This window comes from Lepisma saccharinum, chromosome 1, assembly GCF_977018435.1.
Source record: "Lepisma saccharinum chromosome 1, izLepSacc3.1, whole genome shotgun sequence".
NCBI classification, from domain to species: domain Eukaryota; kingdom Metazoa; phylum Arthropoda; class Insecta; order Zygentoma; family Lepismatidae; genus Lepisma; species Lepisma saccharinum.
The window spans coordinates 6,560,548-6,580,454 of NC_139229.1; the positions used below are offsets into that span (position 1 = coordinate 6,560,548).

General features: G+C 40.7%; 2 protein-coding genes across 2 annotated transcripts in view; one reads left to right on the top strand and one right to left on the bottom strand.

Moving 5' to 3' along the window:
* The window catches only part of timeout (circadian regulator timeout), a 318,577-nt gene that overhangs the window by 282,089 nt on the left and 16,581 nt on the right, over positions 1 to 19,907 (top strand). The window contains exon 19 of the mRNA XM_083112638.1: positions 17,114 to 17,324. Within this exon, the coding sequence (XP_082968764.1) occupies positions 17,114 to 17,324 (211 nt within the window). The remainder of the gene's footprint in view (positions 1 to 17,113; positions 17,325 to 19,907) is intronic.
* LOC145992029 (uncharacterized) lies at positions 1,733 to 11,601 on the bottom strand. Its single transcript, XM_083128081.1, has 3 exons — positions 11,255 to 11,601; positions 8,158 to 9,125; positions 1,733 to 2,001 (listed from the first exon to the last, which is right to left on the bottom strand). The coding sequence occupies exons 1-3, from the start codon at positions 11,389 to 11,391 to the stop codon at positions 1,733 to 1,735; spliced, it is 1,374 nt and encodes a 457-aa protein (XP_082984207.1). The 5' UTR covers positions 11,392 to 11,601.

The window sequence follows — 19,907 nt, forward strand, 5'->3', positions numbered from 1 at the left end:
AAAATTTATGTAATAAACACAGTGAACGTAAGGTTTCGATGATCTAAGAAAAGGCTTTACATTTTCTTCCTTTTGATCACTGAATCCCGCGCTGGGACTCGAACTCGGGACAGTTCGCACCATGAGTGACTGTTGGGTTACACTGGAAACCAGACTCTTTGTCATTAGTAGAAGGTTTTGAAGCAAACACAGTTCCAATTTTTTCCAGCAGAATTTTTGTCGCGTGAAAACCAGGAGAAAGATTTTTTTGAGGAAAAAAAAAAAAGTGGAAGTCTCATTATCCGCGCGTGTGGGAACCCAAGAATCTGCATTTCGTGCTTGCAGCTATGTGCCTCTTTTTCGCCCCTCCCCATCCCCTTTCCCCGTCGAGGATTTTGGTTCGCGTTGGGTAATCCTGTCGTAACAAGACAGCCCGCATAGGGTGAGCAGAACTTCATTTCCCCGCGCCGATATAACCCCCGCCCCCCTTTTCCACCCCGGGCACCCCATCCACTACTCGTGACGTGATCGATAGGCTAATAAAACTCACTCGTAGCAGGCAGCGTTCAGATAGGAATTTACGAAGTTCACGCGCTTCATTTTTTCCCCGACGCTGGTGCGCACTCCACTTCCGGTGTTCTAGAGCCTTCCTATTTTTTTTTTTTAAGTGCACTTCATGGTTCAGATATACTGAGCATGTAGTCTAAATTGGGATCCGAACCGCTGTGCAGTTTCTTAATCGTTGATCGAACCCGGGATCCATCGATTACAAGGTGACCACCACTACGCCATCGAAGAGGCTCTGCTATTCGAGAAGAGTTAAGCCCGCTTTAGACGAAAGCATATTCCTTTGGATCTTTCATAACATTTATGCCATGACGAAAATGCTACCGTGTAAATTGAAAAATCTTATGGCATATTTCATGGCATTTCTCAAGTATAGAACCGGCTCTATTTCCGTAGCATTGTTCGTAGCATATCCAATCAGAAGCGACCTCTAGGTCACGAGTGCAGTTGTAATGGCGGCCGCGTTAGATGTAAACAACGTATCAGGAAGAGTTGTAGAAAGTGGTGCAGGAACTGGTTAAACATTGTATCCCCCCCTATCCGCAGGAATTGCACATGCTGGGGCATCAGTTGATATATCAATTTTTTCAGTACATTTAGCAGGAGTTTCCTCTGTTCTAGGAGCAGTAAACTTTATTAAAATTACATTATCTTTTCATGATAAAGTTCGGTTTTTAATAAATTCAAGAAATGTTTACAAAGCTTTAACCACTTTTTCTAACAACTTCAATGTTATGCTTTACTTATAAGCTCACATTTTTAAAAGCCGATAACTATTCAACCGAAAGGAATATCGCTTCGTATTTAATGGTTTTAGGTAGAGAAGAATCGTGCTGATTAAATATACACTTTACAACGTTTACTGTACACGTATGGAAGAATATTTTAGCTTTTTCAATTGTAAACACCGTGCACTCACCATAGACGGTGTAACTCGACGTGCCTTTCGTGCTGTATATGTTATACATTGCAATTGCAACAGCTAACGGAAATGTTCCATGAAATGCTTTGGTGTGAAGTACTATCTGTTTTAAGATTTTTGGAAGCATTTATGCTAGCAAATACGTTAATGGAAATGCTTTCGTCTAAAGCCGGCTTAAAGAAAGCCAGGTGTTGGAGTCGTGTTCCGGAGATCGCAGGTTCAGGTCGTTGTTTTCGTAAGTCCCTCTAGGCGAATACTGGGATGCTACCTACGCTGATTCAGTCCTTCCACTTTAGGAGCCAGGGGTCCTCCCCGAGCACGTATGCACTTCTCTCCACGACTTACGTTTCGCACTAAGTTGTCCAGTGTATCCTGAGGAATACCCTCCCATTTCTGTATGGTGGCCTCGGTGAACAGTTGGAGGATCTGTGGTCGGTCGGACAAATGGCGACAGCTGCCATCGCGAGTTCCCATGCATTCGATGCGGTAGAGGTCTGGTGAATAAGCTGGCCATGGCATGCTATGGATGGATTCTGCAGGACAAGAGGACAGAATCGTCGTCAGGAATACGTACGATCCTGGTTTTTTTAGTACTGTATTTACGGACGCAAATAGCTAAAGTGCTGATAACACTTGAAATATTAATTTCAGTTAATGATCCGAATTCAGGTCTCTCCGATGGCATGGTGGTAACGAAGGGTGTCTACCAGTCAAGCAAGTCATGAAAGTCAGGAAAAAGTAGAGAAATCAGCAAATAGGTCAAGAAGTCAATAAAAGGACAAGAAATTATAGCAACTTGTGGTCAAGAATTTTTGCTATCACAATGACTGACTGATTGATTGATTGAGTTCATTTGCCTCACTTTTCTGCCCCTTTGGCTAATCGCGAAGATGAGGATGAATGGTGGTAAGATAAGATGGATGAAGGGACAATCACAAACATATAGAGACAATAACACGAGCCCCACGTAAGGTTATATTGGCTGTGAGTCCAGACGCCAGAGCCTCGCTAGTATGTCAATTGAAATCCAGGATGCATTAATAGATAAAGCAAGTCTAATTCTCTTGTTAGTCCTCCTCCGTGGCCGTGCGGTCTAAGGCGCTTTGGACTCCGACTGCGGGACGGCATGGGTTCAGTCTCTGGGTTTTCGGCCTGTGTACAGGACCAGTGGCAACCCACCATCGTGAGGTAATTGGGGATCTACGAGTGAGTAGCGTAACCCAGTCACGGATATCTCCTATAACGGCTGAGGGTTCTCCGTGCTGATCCCACGTCACCCCATTATTGGTTGAAGATCTCCACACCTCTAGGTAGGATTATGGGAGACTGGCAGTCGGAAGGTAGGCGAAGGCCCTTCTAGGACTGTAGAGCCACGGGTTATGTTATGTTAATTCTCTTTGTTAAATACAGCTTCTGTTTTCATCTTAAGTGGCCCTTTGGTAGGAGATTTTCACAAATTATGTTTGTATTTTCTTAATTACTAATATCCAACTATTTTGGATTTGTTATTTTGGTAGACACACTGCAACGTCGTCGCTTTGTGATCAATAGGTCCCGGGTTCAGTACCCGTTGTAGGCACACAGTGGTTCGAATACCACTTTAAACTGTACGTCCAGTCCCGATAAAGAGTACTTGAAACAAAACTCAAACAGAATGAAACCATATTAGAAACGCCAAAAGAATAATATTGACCATAACTGGAATTTGCTGTTGGAATAAACCAACAAATTCAAATTTTATTCTTTTACGTGGCATCCTTTCGGGGAAAAGGGAATTATCCGAAAGTTACTGGGTGTGGAAAATTCCTGTAGGACCGGGCTACTTGTCTTCATCTTTCCAGATCGCCGGCACCAGTTTTAGCAAAAAACGCCATCGTCCGTTACTTCAGCCTCAAATTGGATTGCTGCGATGTAAGCGAAGTGATGATGAACACAAAAATCTCTAGCCGGTTCGAAATCACACTAATCACTTTAATGGCCTCCCTTTCAAACATTAGAGAAGATAAAGCCGAGGCCTGTGGTCGTTTCGTAATGTAGGAGCTTGTCAACGCTCCATGGATTTATCGCAGAGAGATTACCATCTCCTCGAACCGCTTATAAATCGCTTAAGGAACCGCGGATTTCTGTAATAAAAAGGTTTAGCGTTGGTTGTAGGCCACCCAAGAGAACTCCAAGATGGAGAATCACTTGCGTCGATGCCGCAAGTGTGTTCCGTTGGGCGAGAAGTTTGCCTCGTAAAGGCCATTGGTGGCAAAAATGATATAACGGCCTTACTCCGAATAGTGTTGGTGTATATCAATGCCATATTGCCCTTAGGCTGCAGCCCAGGCCGCAGAATCATACGAGGTGTCAGAAAAATAGTCAACAAATGAGTAAATTTCGTTTTCAGAATGTTATCCTGTCCTATGGTGACCAGATTTGTAAAGCAAAAAACGCAACATTTTTCATATTTTCCTGAAGAAAAAATGTCACTGTTGCCAATGGTATGGCCAAAGACGTACTAATCTCTCGTTGAGGTGCGCCACGGTCCCATTGCCCAATGATGCACCCTCGTATCCTTGGCACCTGTCACAGGTGGCATGGTTGACAGTCTCACTTCCTTCCTTCCTGATGTTTGTTCGAACTTGGGATGGAAAACATCATCAGTTAGAAGCACCATTGTGGTGACGATGCTCTGTCAGTAGGTGTATATTTTATTCTGCCACCCTAGTGACCTAAAACGGCCACAAAATGAAACAATGAGATTTGAAATATAAAAATATATACTTTTTTGGCAGAATTGATTCTGTCCTCAACTTTTCCTCGCCATCGCTTGCCATAGAATGTCTTTCCTGAGACACCTCCATGAAACAGATATTATGTCTGTTTTGAATATCCAATTACCACACACTGGTCGCGAACTAACTCACCCTCTCCCTAATCTTCGTAAACTCGAAGGTTTATGGCTGCAGCAACACAAGCCTTCCATCTGTCCCTATCCTGGACAAGATCAATCCCATCTTTTCCATCCTTACCGATTTCCTTTAGGTCCATCTCAACGTTATCTCTCAATTTTCGTCTTGACCTTCCTGCAAGTCCCTTACCATCAGGTTTCCCAACAAGAATCCTGTACACTCTTCTTTCCTCTCCCATTCGTACCACGTGGCCTGCCCACCTACGTCTTCTTGATTCAATTATTCTAATAATATCTGGACATGAATACGAATTATTCAGTTCTAAACGAACTAGCAGACGCGAAATTTTTGCATATAATCATCAATGGTAAAGTTAAAACAAATTTCTACAGAGTAAACAACCAACCTTATTTACGAGTACTCACACGACCAACCCACAACGTAAAGCTCGTTCACAAATCCCAGTACAAGGCTCTACCTTCTCTTTCTGTATACTTTCTCTCTCATATAATAAATAACCTGAATCCAAATTTTGACATTCTTGCCAGAACGCAATTTCGGACGATTGTTAAGAATGTGTGCGTAACTTTTATTTTTCTTCTTGTATTGTTTAGTTGTTATTTTCTTGATGTTACTATTTCAGTATAAAATGGTAATTCAGTACTGCATGTGAAACTTTAGATAAGTAAATGTAACTAACAATTTTACATAACCTTGCCTAGCAGTTATAACTAGACGTCGGATTTTACGTTTTTAACCTATTTTTTCCTTTACAGGTATGTAAGAAATAGTAAGTTATGTCAGCGTTTCGTTTAAAAACGCAACAACTGATGAAGTTTTATAGTGCCTAGAAAAACCTATTTTGCTTGTTAGAACCTATTTTAGGTTTATGCGCCCAAATCAAGCCTTTTTTTTTTTAGGTTTTTATATATTTTTAAAGGTTTTACAGGATTTTTATGTCACACCGAGGCTTGCATTGTTTGGTCACGAAAATTTCAATGACGAACGTGTTTGAAACGTACTCTCTGTCGATTTCCCTTCCTCCAAGTCCATGGTGATTTTTCAAAGCTCTAAACAGAGCAAAATGTCTGGTGCCACTGTTACCTGTACAATCCAAAGCGGTCTGATCTGTGTGGTCTTGCTCACTTTCGCGTCACTTCGGTGCTTTGTGGCATTCACGCCTTGCAAATTAACATTTCAGCATTGAAGTTTACACCACTGACTATGTTTTTGTTGAAAGATTATTTTCAGCAAATAAGATGGTCCTCCTCGCATACAAAATTGCAGAGTTTGACTGTGGATAACATTAAAAAAAGATTATTGCCTAATCATAAGTCGAAGAATGGATTTTAATAGAAAATTTCCAAGGGTTAGGCAACACACACAACGTTGTGCGTATTTCGGGATATACGTGTCTTTTCATTGCCGGTGACTATACCTAATCAGCATTTTTCGGGAATTTTGAACTATTTTAAGTTTCTTTGAACCTACTTCAAGATTTTTCGAGCTTAACTTAAGATTTTTAGGACCTATTTTAGGATTTTTTAACATATTTTAGTGTTTTAGAACCTATTTTAGGATTTTTAGAGTCTATTTTAGGAACCTAACATCACACTATTTAGAACCTAAAAATACGAGGTCTAGTCATAACTCAAGTTGTATACAAGAGGGGTCTCGTCTCGCATGGGAAAATGTATGTCTTTCTCTCCAAGTCTGGAAAAGTCATGGTTTTCTATTATTGCGCCTTTGTTTGTCGTTCTTCTTTTGTTCCCTTGCGTCTCCCTTCTTTGCCGGATTGTAGCGCTGCCACTCTCCACCCTCCCTCAATGTTGCAACACCCTGTTCCCCGGCCCATCAATACATAAAAGCCATTGGTGAGTGTTTTACGACCGGGGGATATCTATGTTTTCCCCGTGCGTGTTAACACGGCCATTAGTGTTCCGGGTACGGGTGTTGTGGTAATGGAGAGGGCAGGAGAAGATGGTCAGCTGAAATCGATACTCGACTTCTACATGAAGGCAATTTTGTCATTTGGTCGCTTCGGTGGTCAAACTGCGTGAAACAGGAAATGCTTTTTTGGGGGCCTTGTGCTCGAGTCTTGATTCTATTGCAGCTTTAGACAGCATGTTTTCTTTATTTTTCTGATTTTTGTGCGCCCAAGGCATGTTTATGCTTTAGGGAGATTTCAGACCGAAGTGACAAGCGATACGAGTATCTTCAGTCTGTGGGAGCTTTCAGACCGAAGCGACAAATGGTACGCGTATCTTTCTCTTGCAAAACTACCTTCAGAAGTACAGTAAAACCTCGTTAATCCGGACTAATGGAGGGATAAGTTGACCAGTTTAACGAAAGTCCGGATTAACTGAAATAACCTAAAAGAACAGTAGAAAGTGCATTAAAACTCAGTTTATAGCAACAAAACACGTTTATTATGGTGTATGTAAAGGGCATAGGCCTAAATACACTATACAGTACAGTACAAAGTCTGCGGGAAACAGAATTTCATCAGTAATTGACTGCCTTTTCTTTGGGAAGTTCTCTTGTTGACTTCTAGCCACATTTAAATATAAAACATCACAACAAACCGCCTGGGCCTCCCCGATGGCGCAATGGTAGCGTCGTTGCCTTGTAATCAAGGGGTCCCGGGTTCGATACCCAGTGGAGGCACAAGTGGTTCGGATCCCACTTTAAACTGTAGGTCCGTTTCCAATTAGCCTTACTGTGCATAAAGAGGACTTAAAACAACAAATCAACCAACCAACCAACAAACCGCCTGATAAACAATACACTACACACACTGTTATAACTTACGATGGTTTAGTGGTAACGTCCTCGTGTTGTTATCAGGGGTCCTGGGTTGGTACCCGGTGGAGGTAGGGTGACCAGATGCATACATTAAAAAAAGAGGACAGACATGGTGAAAAAGGAGGACAAATCACAAAAAAAAGAGGACACCACAAAAAATGCAAAGATATTTGTCATTAATCTTAATTCAATCACTATAAAAATCTTACCTACAGTTTGCTTACACATACTTATCAGATGATCTGATTTTTTCCAACAACTTTGGAGTTTTTAAAAGATAATCGTAGAAGTCAATACAAGAATATTCTTTGAAATTGTATTGAATCATGATAAGCCCCTTTACAGAATCTACACTCAACCTGTTCCTTTCATCTGTCCATTGTGTTGATATTAGTGAGAAAATTCTCTCCACATTTGCATTATGTCCAGGTATCGAAAAGAAATATTCTGCTATCTTTAGAAGTTCAGAATGGCAGTCAGAAGACTTGCTTGATTGGAAATATGTGGTCCATTTCTCATTACAGCTCATATTTTGTAATTCAGGATTACCACTAACAAACTGCTTCAACTTACAAAATTGGTCAAAACATTTAACATCGTCAATGTGAATTGCTTTGGACCCTAAGTATTTCATACATTCTTCAACATCACTGTACTTCAGATTTGTTAAATTCATCCACTTAAAACACTTAAACTCATCAAAACTTTGTGACCACTTTTGTATGTATTCAACACAAGACTCATACAGCAACATAGCATCCTTCATGAATTGTTCTACCTCTTTAACAAACCCATCTTTTTCAGCACTTTCAATAATTTCTCTTACCTTTAAACAAAGAAAGCTACCTTCTAATCTATTCGTCAACACCTGACAAACATAACTAAGAATGTCTATAATCTCAAGCACAGAATTTTGCTCTTTTTCCAATTCTTGGATTTTAGAATGGAATATGCCCATAATTGAATGTAAATGCAACAAATAAGCTTTACTTAACCTGTTTTCAAAGAACTGAATTAAAATTTTAGGTGGCTTAGGTTGTGACAAGAAATACGATTTTAATGCCGTGAACATTTCCAGCACTCTTTCAATGGCAGGGAAAAGTGACAACCACCTTGTTTTGGAATGGGACAGCAATTGCTTGTAATTAATATCAACAAATTCGCAGAAAGACTTTAGCTCCTCTGTTCTAACAGTATAAATTGAAAAATAATTGTACATTTTCAAGATTATACACTCTATGTCTATTGATAAATTATCAGCTCCATGCTGTACAGCATTGTGTAAAATATGAGCTGGACAACCCACACCTAATAGATTCTCATTTAGTGATTTCTTTAGGTTGCTGTAAATATTCTTCCCTTCTCTTCGATTGACTCCTCCAAAATTAGTATTTGTATTGTCCCCTGCAAAAGCTACACACTTATCTGACAAACCTAGATTTTCTAATGTTTCCTTAACATAACTTGTTATGGTTTCAGCTTTCTCATTTGGAGTTGTCTTTAGTTCAATTACTTTTGTTTTGATGCCACCCACTTTGTAATTGTAGTACTGTATTAGAATAGGAAACATTTTCATACACCCATGGTTACTTCCATCAGTTGATACTCCAAAACAAGAAATTCCCTTCAAACACTGAATAGTTACATCTAAGGAATGTGGAGCAATAACATTATTTATAATACACTGAGTTTTTGTTCTTCCTGTCGATACTTTCTTTGCAATATCTGAATCACTGTATATAACTTGATTTAATTTTGGTGTACAATCCATAGATCTGTAGCTAAAATGGTGCCTAACTGTATGAAATGCTAGACCTCCCTCGGCTGCAAGTACACGATGAGCTAGCGCTGAAGTAGACTCTTGTTGAAGAAATATCTTTTCCAGTGGAGTTGATGAACTGGAACACTGAAGGCTTTTCTTGTGTTTATGGGATGCAATATGATGTTCCAAATCTTGACTACCTGTAACAAAATATTTTAATATTAGGGCTCGGAAGTTGATGACCTAAAAAATGTAAAAAAAAAGACCACCCCTTAACAATGAAAGCTTGATTTTTCACAAATTACAAGAGTAGTTGAATAATTTGATAAAATCAGTTTCATGGTTTAAACTATGAAAGCAAAGGGGAAAAAAGCAGTTAAGTGCTAATGTAATTTTCTATAATTTTACTTCAAGGTTATTTTAAATACTCCACAAGTCATTCACCTCCATTCAGAATGGGCCTTGCATGACAGTAGTCAGTCAGAACCTGAAAATACAGTTTTGCTTCGTGAGCAATTGTGCTGATCACAGACCACTTAATTTCGGTTATTTTGCAATTTGTACGCGTGACCGCCAAATTTTAACTGCAGATTCGTGATTAGGAGAGCAAAAGTAGTGAGTATGTCGAATTTGAAACAAATTGGAGAAACTCCCGGTATTGTAAAATCGCTTCACAATCATGGCCTAAAAATAATAGTGCCCTCTTGAATTGACCATATTTATGATTAATGGCATACTTGCTAATAAGATGACCATGTGTGGTAATTTGGTTCTAGTTAGATATAGCGAAAACACATTTAACTCGTTTATTTTCAAATTAATTTCATTTGTACTTACCTCATATGCATAGTGAAACATTTTTCAACTTGGGATTACTTTTTTTTTCAAATCTTGATTCACGCTGTCTATCGTCAGCTGATATGCAGTGTTACCAAACTTATGAACCGATAATTGCCGCACAAACTATTCACAAAGGTTTTTTAAGCGAAAATTGATCCACAAACCATTCACGGAAGGTTAGGTTAGGCAAACATAGAAAATTGAATTGAAAAAAAAAAAAAAAAAAACTCGCACGTTATCTTGTAAAACTACTGTGTGGTTGCTACACTAACACTTATTAACTGAAAAATGATGGTTTTTAGGCTAAAATTGATCCACAAACCATTCACGGAAGGTTAGGTTAGGTTCATTTAGGTTAGGCAAACAGAAAATTAAATTGAAAAAAAAAAAACGCTCACACGTCATCTTGTAAAACTACCGCGTGGTTGCTACACTGACAGGGGGGTTACATAATCGAAGGCACGGAACATTTGATTCACGTATTCCACGGTAATGGTGGCACAAGCTATCGTGCAACGGAGATACATGAATGTCGAAAATTACATTATTTACCGGCCGAATAAATTGCAGGAATGGAAAAGACACTATTCCCAGCTTCCAAAGGTGCACAGGAACTCAATTCCATAAGTATTTTCCCGTCTTTTCTCCTGTAAATTTCAAGAAATGTATTTTCGCTATATCTAACTGTTACCGGTAATTTATGTAAGGTATGCTAGCAAATGCATTTAAAATTCTTGAAACAACTGGGAGAAAAAAATGATACTAAAAATGCAACAAAAACAGGAATAATACTGCAAAAATGGACTAAAAACCAAAAGGGCAGAAAATGCAAAATAAAAACAATATTTTCTGGTTCTGACTGAAGTGAAACAGACTACTTTCATGTTTAGTATTCTCTTCAACGCCCAGAAAAAAGATGATTTGTCAATTCCCTGACCCTATTTATGATAGCTACTCAATGAAGTACTATGTAATGAATAGTGTTATGATTAATAATAATTGCAATTTCGTTCCATCACTATTTTTTTAGCATTAAAAGTGGCATTCGATCGATTTCGATGCTTCTTGCAATATGAAATGTGTCTCAGTCTATGAAAACAACAAACAACAGATATAGGCTATTTCATCCTAAAGTACTTCCACCATTTATTCTTAAAATTTGGCTGTATGCACACACTATAGAAAAAAAACGAAAAAAACCTTGCAAATGATTTATCACACCTAACACTCCAAACCCAACAATCTACAATTATAAACACTACTAAATCTCAAACAATCTAAAATTGTAAACACTACTAAATCTAGCCCTTGTAACGATAATTTTAAATTTTGGTTTCGTTTTCAGTACGTCGTGTTTAATTTGCTTTATTTGATAATACATTTTAATGTAATGAATGGTTGCAATGTTGGAAACATGACTATTACTTTCCATATGCAAACATGTGTTCTTACTACGTATTTATCTACTTGAATTATTACATGTACCTACCTTTGTTTGCTACTGAGACGTAAGTTCCAGCAGTGCATATCTTACATTCAGCTTCATATTTGTTTCTTCCTTCCTTAAAAGCAGGATATTTTCTTCCGAGATCGTTAGTGAATTTACACTTTCGCTTCGGCATTTCATGAAAAGAAAATTCTCACCACATTTTTCTGTATCGCTCGTATGACCCACGTGTATCACAGATAAAACTTGCGGCGAATGAAAAACTGCACTCGTAAACAAGGTTAATGCACAGACTAAATGCACACACGCTATATGCGCACAGATTAGAAATAGGCTATATACGTTTCCGCTTGCATGTGGGACGTATCCAGTATCTACGCGTTCAGCGGGCAAAGCAACGAGGAGTTGGAATCTGATGACTGATTCGTGTAAAGTGTTCGTGGTTCGGATCGCAGATGATGATCAGTGAGCATTGCTCGAATACTTAACACGCCAAGTGAGGTTTTTGGACGTAAAATAACAAGTGGTGATCGTTATGCGTGGAACAATTTCATGAGCAGTATATTGACAATGGTCCAAAAAGGAGGACATTTTCCGATTTTTCAGAAATCCGCCCGGACGCCGGACAGACACCGAAAAAGGAGGACATGTCCGGATAAAAGAGGACGTCTGGTCACCCTAGGTGGAGGCTCATGGCACAGTGGTTCGTATCCCGCTTTAAACTGTAGGTCCAGTCCTGATTAGCATTTATGTGCATAAAGTGGACCACAATTCAATGCAATTTTCTACCCGAAGAGACGCGACAAGCTGCATTTGTCGCTTGCGTATCGCTCTGAATGGACAGTTTTTTTCAATGCTGTGCATCATGTCGCCTCGGTGCGTTGTTCGCGCATGCTGACCCGTGTGGCTTGTCGTCTGCCGCTTCTCTCTTCGGTCTGAAAGCTTACTACGAGCAAGCCTTCACCGCGCATGCTCTAACAACAGACCGAGGCCAGACACTACACCCTCCTTTTAAGAAAACTGCCCACTCCGGCCTGAAAGTTTTCGTAAAGGACCAATGCTTGTACTTTTGAAAATGATACTCGAGACCCGCGTGTGCCTTCGACCCCGTTGTATTATATGTGTAATGTGTGTTCAGAACAAATAATGTTGATTGATTGATTGATTTGGTGTTTTAAGTCCACTTTGTGACGCACGGTAAGGCTAACTGGGACTAGACCTACAGTTTAAAGTGTTATCCGAACAATTATGTGCTCTCACCGAGTATCGGACCGGGGAATCCTTGATTACAAAGCGACGACGCTACCACTGCGCCATCGGGAGGTCCTAACATCAAATAATATTGTTGTACCTTGTGGAGTACATGAGGAAAATCGGGGCTTTCGATTCTGAAGAAACATATGAACGGACGGGAATGCATTGTTCTCGAAGTAGGCCTTTCTAGCGTAATAGGCTAAGTTGTGGAAATTTAAGAAAAACATTGAAGTAAATTAAAAAGCCTACAATTTTCCTCCTAATACGAACTTAATTGTTTACAATGTGTGAGTGGTTCTGTCTTCTAGTGCTAATATTACCAGACTCCTAGGTGTGCTTACTCTCGAACAAGTACAATAACAGTCTCCAGTAAGGCACAAACTAGTATAACCAGACTAACGAGGCTCTGTCGTCTGGATTCACAGTCATTATAATCCTCTGTGGGCTCGTGTTGTGTCGTCTCCATATGTTTGTGACTGTCCCTCCATCCATATCATCATACATCCTCAACTTCGCGATTAGCCAAAAGTGGCAGAAACAGCCTTCGCATGTCCTTCACTTCCACTAGGATGATCTGGTTCGAGGCTAATCTGTCGCATTTTGATGTCCCTCATTGAAAACTTATACCCATCCTGTTACTGTTCTGTATGGTAATGCACGCTCACGCAGACCTCCAAAGTACTTGCAACGACCCCTGGCACTTTGAAATTGTATCCAACACCGCTGCTCCAATGTAGAAACTCCATGATTAGTCTGGTGGACAGTGACAGCTCACGTTCTCATTACTGTACAGCTACGTGTAGTAGAGGGATTGCCCATTTGCCCTGGCGTGTGGTAGGTATTAAACTAACATGTGGGGTACGTGAAATAAACTTTTGTGTTTTACTGTTATTGTACTCATGTTTTGCCACTATTAAAACAGCAACTCGTGTAAAATATCCTGATGTTTTAAAGTGAAACTAGCTGCATTTTTCCACTGAAAAAATTCAAATATCACGCCTCGTATCCACTGTAAAAAGTGGTTGTAAAACAACACTATCCTTGGCTGCCTTCTTAAAACGATTTTCTTTCCAGCAGCATCGTGTGTGGAGGTCTTGTCACACTCATTCTATGCTATGTTATACCAATTGTGGTGACGTTACTTTGCCATCATTTTCTACGTCAACGTTGTTGCACTTTTTTAGTGTGTGTTTGTTGTGTACATACAAAGTTGAAATGTGTGTAAAAGAAACCTTTGTCAAAAGCATTCGTTTGATCTCCTCTGTGGAAGGAGGAAATGACTGGATCAAAAAAAATGGCTTTCGTAGGCCTTCACGGAAAGTTGTAATGTGCACAGAGCACGCTAAATGGTCTACTTTCGATCTTGCCACCGAAGTTCCCGGGTTTGAATCTCGGTCTGGGCATACGTGTTCTTTGTGAGTGTTCCTTCATCACTCATCCTCATCGTCGCGATTAGCCAAAAGCGTCTGAAAAGCAACCGCAAATAACAAATACAATGTGCAAGGCGTAGCTTCACCTAAATATATACAGTATATGTATTAAAACTACTTTTTTTCTTTTTTTTTGACTTGTTCCTTTTTCCCTATCTGCATAGTTGATAGTCTCTAACCCATCGATGGATGAGCACCTGGCAAAGGCAGTCAAAATCCAGTGTTTTTGTACTTTTGAGGAATTGGAAATGAAAACAAATTCCATTTTTTAAACGAGCTTCTTGATGGCAAATATTCTAGATAAAATGGTTCTATACTTCTGTTCTTGTACTTTGAAGATTGTTCAATTAAATTGATTTTCTTGAATGGAAAGTGCAGCACTTAAGGCTTAGGCTACTTATTAGTAGGTCTCGGAACTTAATGGCCTAAAAATCTTTAAAAATGCCCCATAGAATGGCCTAAAAATAAGAAATAACCTAATAATAATTTTCGTTCTTAAAATGAAACTTGGTTTTTTTCATAAATTACATGAGAGTAGTTGAATAATTCGATAAAACTAGTTGTTTGGTGGTTTTAAACTACCATAGCAAAGAGAAAAAAAACAATTACGTTCTAATGTAGTGCTTTTATTTTTACTTCAAGGTTACATAACATGCGCCGCAATGTTTTTCTATATAAGTACAGTGCTCAAAAAAAAGTTTTGCATATTCAGGGTTTGTGATCATTTTATTGTACTAGATACATGGAATCATATTCAAGAGTACAGGGGAGACATACAAACAGAAAGGAAACAGTGCAGCCATGCAGAAGAAACAAAATCACACCAGAAGCACAAGATTGAAAATGTGGGATGCGAAACACAAAAGAAAGGCAGGGCAATACCGTGTACCTACGGCTCGCAGGCATGCTTGGGATCAACAAATGGGAGTTCAGTACCGTGTATAGCCACCTCAAGTCCGAAGGCATGCTTGAACACGACGGGTCATGCTAAGGATAAGAACATTCAACTTCTCCTGAGGAAGATTGTCCCACTCTTGAATGGCAGCCTCCCGCAATTGCACCTTGTTCACAGGAGGATTTTCGCGGCTGACAATTGCTCGCTTCAGGTGTCCCCATGCATGTCCCACACAGTTTACGTCTGGAGAATACGCCGGCCATACCATTCGTCGAATGCCATGCATATCGAGGAACTCTTGAATCACTCTGGCTCGATGTGGTCGAGCGTTATTATCCACCAGCGTGAAGCCATCTCCCACAGTTGTAGAGAAACCTGCTACCACGGGTTCGAGAATAGCGTTTCTGTACATCAGACCAGTCATGTGACCCTGGAGAGGAATTCGGGGCATACGTCGACCAAACATGATTCCACCCCAAAACATGATGGAGCCCCCCTGCTGCTGGTGACGTTCCTGGATGAAGGCCTCGTTCAATCTCTCATCTGATCGTCTCCAAACCCTTAGGTTTTAGCTTAACGGGTGCAAACTGATGGTGACCTCGTCTGTAAAGAGCATGTGCTCCCACTGTTTCTGACTCATTCGCTGTGCATTGTTGCCACGGTGTCTCTTATGGTGTGGTTTCAGAGGAACCTTAGGTATGGGTCTTCTTGACGTCAATCCTTCCTCATGAAATTGATTCCGCACTGTCTGATTGGAAACATTCGCTCCTGAGGCCCTCCGCAGATCCTGGCACAAACTGGTAGCAGTTGCAGTGGTCTACGACGTGCCGAAATCACCACGTACCGATCTTCCTTGCGTGTTGTTTTGCGTGGCCGCCCTGTCCTTGGTCGATCGGCAACTGATTGTGTCTCCCTGAACTTTTTCCACACTCGAGAGACATCACTTTGGCTCACTCCAACATGGGCAGCGACGTCCACTTGGCGATATCCCTCTTGCAGCAGCGTTACAATTCGAATACGATCCGTAGCAGAAATGGTTGCTCGAGGCATGTTGCCCTTTGTTTTCCACCCTCTCTCTGTGCAGTTTCCAACTCACAAGTGCGGGTAAGACACGGATAATGCCTCCCATCGGGCTGCTTTCAAATCTGCTCAGGGATCATGTGGCAACTACTGCCCTCTATCTGCTGAATATCGAACTCACTTGGGACATTATGTCGGTTTCTGTCTCGGGCATTGCTCACATAATGAACATTGTATACCTTTTGGGGATATCGCGACTCAAACCGCATGCAATCATAATATGCAAAACTTTTTTTGAGCACTGTAGTTAGCCTTTTCAGAGTGGACTTGGCACTATACAGTAGTCGGTCAGCATCTGAAAATACAGTTTTGTTTCGCATGCATCAGATTATAATTTATGCCGTGACTGAAACCGCAGCAAGGGAACCTTAAAGTATTTTAAGTTTGCATTGACAATATTGTCTATTTATGGCGTACTTGATAAGAAATTTGAATATGTCAGTTATCCTAAAAAAAATTGCACTAAACAACAGGGAAGGGGCAAAGAGAAACCTCAAAAGTGATAAAAAGTGCAACAAAATGATAAAAAAAATATACTGAAAAATGACGTAAAAGTTTTAAATAAAAGGGCGGGAAATGCAAAATAAAAATGTTTTCTGGTTCTAACTGAAGGGAAACTGACTACTATCAGGTTTAGTGTTGCCCACGAGACGAGACTTTGGCCTGTCTCGTCTCGTGGAAATGCTGTCTCGTCTCGAAAATATTCGTTTGTCTCATGACACATGGTCAATCTCGTCTCGAATTTTTAAAAGCCTGTCCCGTCTCGTCCCGTGGGCAACACTAATCAGGTTTATGTTGTCTTCAAGGCCAAAAAAAAAGAGACGATTTTTCATCAGTTTCCTGCCCGTCTAAAGCACTACAGAACGGTAAGGAAATGTATTATTAAAATAAAGTGTAGATTTGATGTGCCATAATGTATGTGAATCCTTATCCACTGAAGGTATTTTCTACTGTTGCGGCGGCCGGTCCATGTGCTGGCAAGGGGAGCGGGAAAGCAACCAATGCAGCACGATAAGAAACGCAGCAGCCAGTAGAACGAAGTTCACGTAGTACTTCTTCCCGCCGCGTCGTAACACTCGGCGCCACTGCCGTTGTCTGGTTGGTCTGCGGCGTGATCCCCGCTCCCAACTTCCCTTGCCAGAACTAGGACCGGCCGCCGTAAGAGTAGATATTACCTATAATTGTCGCCTTGTTCCTGAACCTCAGCAGCTTCTGATAGTTGTTTTTTTCTTCCTCAGGTTTGCGAACTCCCGAATCATCCCTGCGTACGGTCTTCTGCTCCGCCAGTATGACAAGAACTCGTCCTTCACCAACCACTGCATCGTCAAGATGTTCCACCGCATCGCCTGGGAATGCAAGCTTCCAGCGATGCTCTTCCAGGCTTCACTCTTCAGGACCTTCCAGAGGATTCTGGACACCCCTCCGGCTCTCGTCACCAGCTCCATCAAGGTAAGGACTCTTCTTGGGACAACGTTACAATATTTGTAGTCGTAGCTTCGCTGCAAAATTTCTAAATTCGCTACAGCAACTTTTTCTCATTGTCGTGGTGAACGTTTACATAACTCAGAGATGAAAAATTGTTAGTAAAAGTCTTTTTCTTTTTTGATCTGTTATTAGAGAGTTTTTTCTAATAATAAGTATAGTCAGTAAATTTGTTTTCTTTTTGTAACTACTTCTTTTTTTGTTCTTGTTACTGCACTTTGGGAGATACAAAGGTCATTTCATAAATGAAGTACAATATTTTTTCTGACCTATTTGAACCTAAAAGGGATGAGGAGATATTATTAGAATGATTAAATCAAGAACACTTAGGTAGGCAGGACATGTGGCACGAATGGGAGAGGAAAGAAGAGTTTACAGGATTCTTGTTTGGAAACCTGATAGTAACAGACCCGTAACAAGACCAAGACGAAGATGGAGGGATAAAGTTCAGATGGAACTAAATGAAATCGGTAAGGATGGAAAACATTGGATTGATCTTGCCCAGGATAGGAACACATGGAAGGCTTGTGTTGCTGCAGCCATAAACCTTCTCGTTTAAGAAGGCTTTAGAGTTAGTGTTAGTATTTTGGGAGTTTCGAGGACCATGTCATGAATAAAGTGCACTATTTTTTCTGGCATGTTTATTGTAGGTTAGGCACTATCTCCTTACAGTCTTTCAGCGTAGTCCCCCTGCTTCTCAACAACCGTGACCCAACGTCTCGGAAGATTTGCTGTGCCTGTTAGGGTACCACAGTTGTTCAGTACGCGGATGACTCTGGTACCGCTGCAGAAAACTCTTCCAGGGAGGTAAAACGTTGACCACGCATTGGGTATTTCAAGTTGGGGAATACATCGAAGTCTGGACTGTATGGCGGTTGAGGTAACACTTCCCACTCGTAATTGATCAGCAAATTCGTCACAAGCTTCCTCAGGTTCGAGGGTGCATTGACGTGCAAAATTAGTGGCCCATCTCGAAACCAGGTCGGTTTTTTTGCATTTTTCGGCGTAATGTTTGCATCCAGGCACAACAATATGCTCCAGTCACATTAGTTTCACATGAGAGACTATCAGTAATGATGATTCTTTGGTGACCATAGGCAAAGAAGATAATTTGCTTCATCTTTGCTTCTGCTCGTCGAAATGTGTTTGGTCGTGAGAACGGTGGACTTCTCCACTTGTTTGACTGCGATTTCAACTCTGGTTCACTGTTTGCTCACCACAAACTCCACGCAAAGACGTGTGAATTTCTGTTTTCTTAAAACCTTGATATTTTGGTGAAGTTGGGAAGGGCCCTTTTGGAATCCGTGTTAGAAATATCCACCTTGGAGTACTCCAAAGCCGCTTCGAAGAGCACGGCAAGATATTGCCCCAGGCATCCCCTGAATCACCAGCCTTTCACCAACCTGGAACGTGTCCTTTTACAGAGCTTTCCCCTTTTATACAGAAAATTTGTTTAAATTTTTCCCAAGAGACACAATAGTTGTTTATACATCCTCATAGTTGCTTAACTTTTACAATGGTTTATAATTTTCTTGTATTTTAGCAAAATACCAAAATCTTTTACATTATTTTTTAGTAAGAAATCGGTTGGAGAAACCTTTAGATGTACGTATCATGTTAACAAAAAAATATTTATAAAAAGAAATAAGTATCTTTTAGAGAAAAGGGAGTTGACCACAGATTATTATTACGCAGGTGATTCAGTTAGCGCTTGAAAAACGCGTAGTCGACTAGGGCGACACAACCCTGTATAATTATTTTTCACCAAAGCACGTGGCAAGCCATCTCAATTAATAAAAGATTTTTGTGTCCATTCATATTTTTTTGTCGTAGTTTGTCGAGAGTTGTCGGCGAATTCGGACGCTCGCATGGGACAAAGAGATAAGTTATCATTGAAATAACCCAAATGTGACGAACCCCATTCTCCAATCCCAGTCAGAACAGCAGAAAATATCGCATCAGTACGAAAATTGGTTGCAATGTTTCTATTGCCGGATTCAATCGCGAAACACAAAAGCGGACGCAATATGCGAAACTGATGTTATCGAATTAACGGGGATTTTGCGTTGCTTAGTGGATCGGAAGGAGCCACTGACGTTCGCGATATGCGCGTTAACGAACGCACAGCTCCGCCCCCTATGATGTAGCATATACGAAGCGTGGCTGTTTACGGGAGAGGGTGGGGGTGGCATAGATCTCGCGCGCCCAACTCGCCATGTCATCTGAATCACATGTGAAATTCATATGTTTGTAATGGTCATTGTTTCCGTATATCGACCGCCTGATGTGTTTGCTCTCGAGCGATGCTTTGTGTGTTTTTCGCGGTCACGTGTGTTCGGCGAATGTCTGTCAATATATCCCCCCCCCCCCTCTCTCGAAGCGATAACCCCTTCATGAAGACACCCAAATGTCATCCTCACTTCCATCTAGTACATCCAGAACTGCAGTGTTGAAGACTAACGACGCTCTGGCGTCTGGATTCACGGCCAGTATAAGCCTCAGTAGTGCCTGTCTTGTGTGCTGTTTATTTGTTTATGTTAATTCATCAAG

Coding starts and splice junctions, on each gene's coding strand:
- LOC145992029 (XM_083128081.1), bottom strand. CDS start 11,391: ATGCCGAAGCGAAAGTGTAAATTCACTAACGATCTCGGAAGAAAATAT. Junction 9,126..11,254: donor TCAGTAGCAAACAAAGGTAG/GTACATGTAATA, acceptor TGTTACAGGTAG/TCAAGATTTGGAACATCATA. Junction 2,002..8,157: donor GTTCTTTGAAAACAGGTTAA/GTAAAGCTTATT, acceptor CTTGTCCTGCAG/AATCCATCCATAGCATGCCA.